Source organism: Crocodylus porosus, unplaced genomic scaffold (genome assembly GCF_001723895.1).
Source record: "Crocodylus porosus isolate Cpor-Errol unplaced genomic scaffold, CroPor_comp1, whole genome shotgun sequence".
NCBI classification, from domain to species: domain Eukaryota; kingdom Metazoa; phylum Chordata; order Crocodylia; family Crocodylidae; genus Crocodylus; species Crocodylus porosus.
The window spans coordinates 1,975,306-1,981,945 of NW_017728904.1; the positions used below are offsets into that span (position 1 = coordinate 1,975,306).

Genomic DNA, 6,640 nt, shown 5'->3' on the forward strand with positions numbered 1-6,640 from the left:
TGCAGAACTCCCATATCCCTTTAAAACAACTCTGTGCTCTTTTTATTCCTCCTCCTGCTCCCAGGGAAAATCCTGACGGATGACTTTGCCGACAAGGAAGGACTGGAGATGGGTGATGAGTACTTTGCCAACCTGGACCACATTGAGAGCGTGGAGAACTTCAAGGAGGGCTATGAGAGCGATGCCAAGTGCTCTTCTGACAGCAGCGGCGTGGACCTGAAGGATGATGATGATGACAACACGGGCTCAGAGGAGCAGGAGGAGTCCAACGAAGACAGCTCTGATGACAACTTTGGCAAGGATGAGGACTTCAGCACCAACTCAGTGTGGCGCAGCTATGCTACTCGCCGCCAGACCCGAGGACAGAAGGAGAATGGCCTCTCAGAGACAGCTTCCAAGGACTCGGGTCTCGCCCGGCAGGTGAGTCACGAGGAGAGCGCCGTGGCAGTCTCCTGTAAGCTGCCCGTGTCCGAAGAGACCTCCAAAAACAAAGTGGCTTCGTGGTTGAACTCCAACAGTATGGCTGACAGCTTCCAGGACAACGACAGCGCATCCTCCTTCAAGATGAACGAGGCTGGGGAGGCAAAGGCTGCCAAAATGGATGGCCCAGGCGAAAGGGAGCGAGCTTCCACCTCAGGGCTTGGGGGCTTGGATGCGGAAGGGAAGGGACAGAAGAAGGAGGTGAGCAAGAGGCACTTGGAAGGGTCAGTCTACCAGAGAGGTAGAATACCCTCCTGTAGCCACATACAGATGGGGAAACAGGCAGAGGAGGGACTTGCTTTGGCCAGAGTGCTGCAGCAGGTCTTGCTGTAGTCCTTTGTGCTGCTGTACTATCACACTTCTGAATTTCAGGGCTGTGCTCAGTTCTCCTGTGGGACCAGCCCTTACAGCCTTCGTAGCTAGTGTCCATTGAGGCCAGCTCTGTAGGCAAGGCTTCCTCCTGCCAAATTCACTCCTTTGAAAAGGCTTCCAGCCAAGATAAGAGCTTCAGTCCTCAGCACAAATCCCTTGCTAAGCAGTGACTGGGGCTATAGCAGTCCACAAGTACCCAAGCAGGAGGAGGACTTGAAGCCATACAAGAGGCATAACCAATACAGGAAGGGGGAAACTAACAGGACTTTAGGAATAGTGCCCTCTCCAACACTTCAGCCCTTGAGCAGTGGCTCTCAACAAGGGTCCGTTGAGATCCTTTCAAGGGTGCCACACAATGTTGGTACCAAGTTGTGCAAACATGATTCACAAGATAAACCCAGAGATTTCTAAGACAAATCCCATGTCCCAAACACTCTACCCTGCTGTGGCCTGAGTTCTTGCCACAGAACACTCACTTTATTCTTTTCCCTTGTCAAAAGAAACCAAGTGAAAAGGAAGATCCATCACTTTCCAAGGGAGCCTGGAGCCTTAAAAAGTGGAGAACCACTTCCCTAAAGAATGGTCATGGGGGAAGGGGTACATCACAGCTGTGCAGGGTGAGGATGGGCTGCACTGAGACCTACCGTCACATTCAGCCCATCCAGAAGGCCAAGAGATTTTGGACTCTGTGGAAGCCAGGGTCGGAGATGGCCTGTTTGGGGCATCTAGGCTGTACGAGTGGTTGTGGGGTGGATTTGCTGAAGGAGACCTGACACAGAGGGGGTTCTGATGGTCTCTTCCCTTTTGTTTTGCAGGAATCAGAAGAAGCAAACAAGTTCCCGCTGTGAGTTTCCATCCACCCCTCCTTTCTCCCCCCTTTGTTTAAATATTTGCATTTGAGTGAACTTTACAGCTCTCAAGTGCCTCCCAGGTCCTGGCCCCTGCTTAGCCAGCAAGCTCTGTGTTCTACCATCAAGCACATGCCATGTTAGAAACAAAAGCAGTAGGTCCAGAGACCAGTGAGGCCCTGGTGTGCTCATCAGTTCAGTTCTGTGGTCTGCATTGGCCACTAACCCCACTGGCCATGACAGACTTCCCTGCACTTCTTGGGAGTGGGACCCCAGCTACATGGCAGAGCTATAATATAAGCAGTGCCACACCAGGGCATACCCATGGTCCATCTAGCCTAGTATCGTGGTCTCCAGCAGTGGCAGAAGTGGGTGGTGTACAGGAAGAACATCAAAATGGGTATCTGGAGCTCAACTTCTGACTTGTGGGGCCAGATCTGGTCCACAGTGCTGTGTCATTTGGCCCACAGGGTCTGGAAATCTGGCACTGCTCCCCTCCTGCAAAGTCACTAGACTTGCAGGGGCCACAGGCACGGTGCACTGGATCTGACTCCCAATCCTAGCATGCAGGGGTAATCTGTGCAGGAGCAGTGCCAGGCCTCAGGGCCCAGTCTTGGTGTGGGGTGTGGGAGGGGGCATCACCTGACCCCCAAGATCCAATCCTGGTGGGAGAGGACAGTGCCAACCTCTTCCCCCCCTGCCTCCAATCCCAGGGTGATGGGGGTGGGATGCAATCCTGGCAAGAGGGGTGGGGAGAGAACAGTGCCAGCCTTGCTCCCCGCCCCCCAACCCAATCTCTGTGCATAGAGAGCAGGAGGGTGCGATAGCAGCCCCCTCGGACCCAATCCCAACAGCAGGGCAGGGAGAGGTGATGCCAGGCCTCTGGACCTGATCTGGCCTGCAGGTGGATTCTGGGCCACTCATTTGACTCATGGGGCCAAAGCATTGAACGTCTCTGTTCTAGAGTGATCTGCCCCCTATTTAACACCCTCCCAGGCACCTATCATTTATTGGGTTAAAGGAAGCATCTGCAGCCCTTCTGTCCAGGAGCTATTAACAGATCTACCAGCCATGAATCTGTCCAGTCCTTTGACGCTGGTTGTGCTGTCTACCTCCACCACCTCCTGTGGCAGTCAGTTCCATGAGTTAACTACACATGACAGTGAGGTATCGCTGCTAGCTTGCAAGCAGCCCTCAGGCAGAAGGAACAAGCCTGCCAGGAAGCAGCCTGCATGACCCACATTGTTCTTACCCCCTAGGCTGAGCGAGACGACAGGCAGGCTGTACGGCTATAATCCCAGCCCACCGAAGCTGGAGGGTGTCCGCAGGCCCCTGAGCAAGACCACCCTGCATCAGAGCAGGCGGCAGTCGGCCCCCCTGCAGCCCTCCACTGACGTAAGACTCCTGATCCCCAGGCAGTTTGCATTAGCCAGTGTCAGCCCCTTCCTGCAGTCCTCCTGACAGTGCAGTGGAGGCTGTTCATTCGTTCTTTCGGGGAGTTACCTTGCTTCCAGTTGTGGGCATCCTTGGTGTTGAAGGATTTAGCTTGGCAGAGGGAACTGGTGGGTTGGTTGCAATAGACTTGGAGTGCAGTGCTTATCTCCAGGGGTTCACCAGTTGCCAGAGCTGGAGTTAAAGCATTGCTCAGGACAGAGGCTGCTACTTAAGAATAGGCCTGGCTCTCTGAACTAGTTAGGGCAGGGTGGCACCATAAGGACTGCCTTCTTCCAGGATGCATGGCACCTGAGACACTGCAGCAACACTAAGCAGGACATGAGTTTCTGGGACCAGGTAGGCATGTGCCCCATGTCCTGTCTTTTCCAGCTTCAGGGAGGGGGGGTCCTTGTAGTGACCATGTTATCTCCTCTTGCCTTGTCCCATTTTCCAGATGATGGTTGGTGCCAGTGGTGCAGGCTGCCATGCTGTCCCACGACACTTAGCTCTGCATATGTAGTAGCTTCCTTCCAACATTGTATACTGATACGCCTCTCTAAATCAGAGCTTCCTGCTTTGTTGCCCTGGTGAAAGTTGACTAAGCCAGCTGGCTTGGGTTCTTTTGTTGGCAAGAATGGATGTCATCATGCGGATTATGAAACAGCCTCCCCAAGTTCCCCAGCTATTTCAAGGGAACACAGTGGGGTTCTCTCTGTTCATAAGCTGAGCTTGTTCATTTGCCTCAAATACCTGCCTTGTACTGCCCTGGAAGTCGCAGCATTGTTGGTAGAGAGGCTAAAATAATTCCTGTCCAAATCAGCCTTCAAGCCGAACAATGCGGTAGATGACATAAGGATGTCAGTACGCATAGGGGTTCCTGGCTTGGCCACTGACTTCTGCTTAGTTAAACAGCATCATAGCCTTGGTGCCTCTGCCTTGGCTTTCCCTGGATGTAGAGTTCACAGGGCTTTCCAGCACATTCATGAGCCTTTTCAGGCATGAAAGGGCTTTGATCTGTAGATATGGGTGCTGTAGAAAGGCAAAATGCTGTCATCAAAGCTCAGTTCCTTGGAGAAAGGCCCACAACCTCCTTTGCAGCCCCTCTAACCCCACCTGGTCTTTGTAGGACGTATTGACACTCTCCAGCAGCACCGACAGCGAGGGGGAGAATGGGCAAACAGCCTCAGGACAAGCACAGGGCAATGCCAATGACAGCGATGACATCCAGACCATCTCCTCTGGCTCGGAGGAAGAAGATGATAAAAAGAACCCCTCTTCTGGCCTCGGTAGGCATGGCTGCATTTTGGGGGAGGTGCTCTGATGTGAGTGGAGATGGGGCTCAGAAGCAGGTAGGGGGAGGCATTGAGAACACCAGTTAAATATCTGTAGTGCCATGGGCAGGTCTCAGTATTGCCACACATTGCTTCCTTCCTTATCACAACCCATTCTCAATGGGGACTTTACTTTGAGACACTTGACTTCCCACAATGCTCTGGCAATCGGGCTTCCTGCAAGATGAGCTCTCACAATGACTGCTCACCCCAACCAGAAACTGAAGAAAAACAGCTGCCTTCTGTAGACTTCTGGGCACTGTTTTCAAGTAGTGCTAGTCCCCCAGCTTTGCTCCTGTTTTCTGCCCAGGGGAGTATTTGGGGCTCCCTGTCCATCCTCGCATGGAGTTTGTGAGGTTTAGAGGAAGCAGGGCAGCTTGTTGGTGGAGTTTGAAGTCAATCTAGCTCTGTCTCTCCCCAGCTGCCTCCTACAGAACACTGTCGTGGTCCATTAACTCTTTCAGGAGCAAATCCAGCAGTGTTCGTTTCCATCCCCCTCTTTTTTTGGCAGGTCCTGTGAAGAGACAAGTGGCAGTGAAGTCTACCAGGGGCTTTGCCCTCAAGTCAACACATGGCATTGCCATAAAGTCAACCAACCTTGCATCGGCTGACAAGGGTGAGAGTGCACCAGTGCGAAGGACCACCCGCCAGTTCTATGACGGGGAGGAATCCTGCTACATCATTGATGCTAAGCTTGAAGGAAACCTCGGCCGCTACCTTAACGTGAGTTGCCTGTTCTTATGCTCTTGCCGTGCACAGACCACAGCCTCGAGCCAGCATCTCGCCTATTACCATATTTTCTAACATACTACACACCTCCAAATAAGACACACATCTTGCTTCAGGGAATGAAGAAGAAACATTTCTAGTCACTGCCCAGTGCTGACTGCAGGGGGTCCTAGCTGTGGCTGTGAGAGGGTTAAGGCTAGCTCTGACCCTGAAGGATGAACTCCTCTCCTACCCTGCACAATGGCAGCCATCTTGCAGCAGTGTCTCCCTGCTTCTCTTCTAGCAAAATAAGAGTAGCTTCTCCACTTAAGCCATGCCCTTCAATTTTGGAGGCTGATTTTTGAGGGAAGAGCGTAGTATGTGGATAATTACGATAGCTCAAAATCAGCTACGGGCCTAGGTTTCTCCTTTATCCTTGCCTCAGACTTCACCCCTACTCAGAAAACATTACTCTTCCTGCTACTACACATCACCACAGGGGTCCAGAAGCTGCCTGTCGTTATCTTGTCAACACCTGTTCACAACACCTGGCACTCTAAGCCTCCATAAAAGAGGCTTAATTGTGTCTGGGTAGGATTTGAACACACTGTTTAAGGTAGTGATCCTTAAGAAGGGTACTAAGGCACTCTGGCATGGTGCAAGATCCTTTTTAAGGATGCTATGAAGCTTTTAACACTGCACGGTGTGTGAACACTTGCACATCATTCACAGGACACCTACAGACTTCCCGTAGGAATCCAGAAGGTTACAACCATCCTGCTAGCTGACTTCTTTGCAACAGAAGAATTGTTCTGGTTTTTGGTTTGTTCTTTTTTTTTTCTATAGTTGAGAAACAAGCAAAAGTGGAGAGCTGGGATTTTCAAAGTGGGGTCTGGAGTCTAAAAAGGTTAAGAACAATAAGTTTTATGCTCTTTCCCAGACGAGAGTGTTTGCAGCTTTCTCTCTAGTTTGTCTGCTCTTTCCCAGACAAGAGTGTTTGCTAATGATCTAATTGGCTCTTGAGTTGGGAATGAATGGAGGCTTGTCTGTGAAGCTGGCTTGGGAATACAGGAAGTAAAAGGTGGGCATCAAGCAGAGGTTAAATTCACAGTTCAGAACCAAGATCTTTCTGGAAACCCAGTGAGCCACATAATAGAGAACCGTTCCTTTTGAACAAACCTCACTGCTTTTGCTCACTTTGTGCCTTGTGACAGGCATACTTAAGGAAGAAGCAGATTGCCTCTATGACACAAACTGGAACATCAATTAGCAAGGGGGTAGAGGGGGGGCACTCTGAGGTGCTCTGGGTTAGAGTAAAAGGCAGTCCAGGGGATAGAGACTTAACGGTGGGAGTCTGGTATAGACCTTTCAACCAGGGAGAAGAGCTCGACCAGGAATTCTTAGGTCAGCTCACAGAGGCAGTGAGGGCTAAGGATGTGGTCATCATGGGGGCCCTGAACTTCCCAG

At 51.5% G+C, this 6,640-nt stretch overlaps 1 protein-coding gene across 1 annotated transcript in view; it reads left to right on the forward strand.

Moving 5' to 3' along the window:
• Window positions 1-6,013, forward strand: part of SETDB1 (SET domain bifurcated 1) — a 28,728-nt gene extending 22,715 nt beyond the window's left edge. Inside the window, exons 15-19 of the mRNA XM_019556899.1 lie at window positions 65-681; window positions 1,668-1,696; window positions 2,960-3,095; window positions 4,261-4,420; window positions 4,977-6,013. Of these exons, the coding sequence (XP_019412444.1) occupies window positions 65-681; window positions 1,668-1,696; window positions 2,960-3,095; window positions 4,261-4,420; window positions 4,977-5,269 (1,235 nt within the window). The 3' untranslated portion in view covers window positions 5,270-6,013. The remainder of the gene's footprint in view (window positions 1-64; window positions 682-1,667; window positions 1,697-2,959; window positions 3,096-4,260; window positions 4,421-4,976) is intronic.
• The last annotated feature ends 627 nt before the right edge of the window (window positions 6,014-6,640 follow it).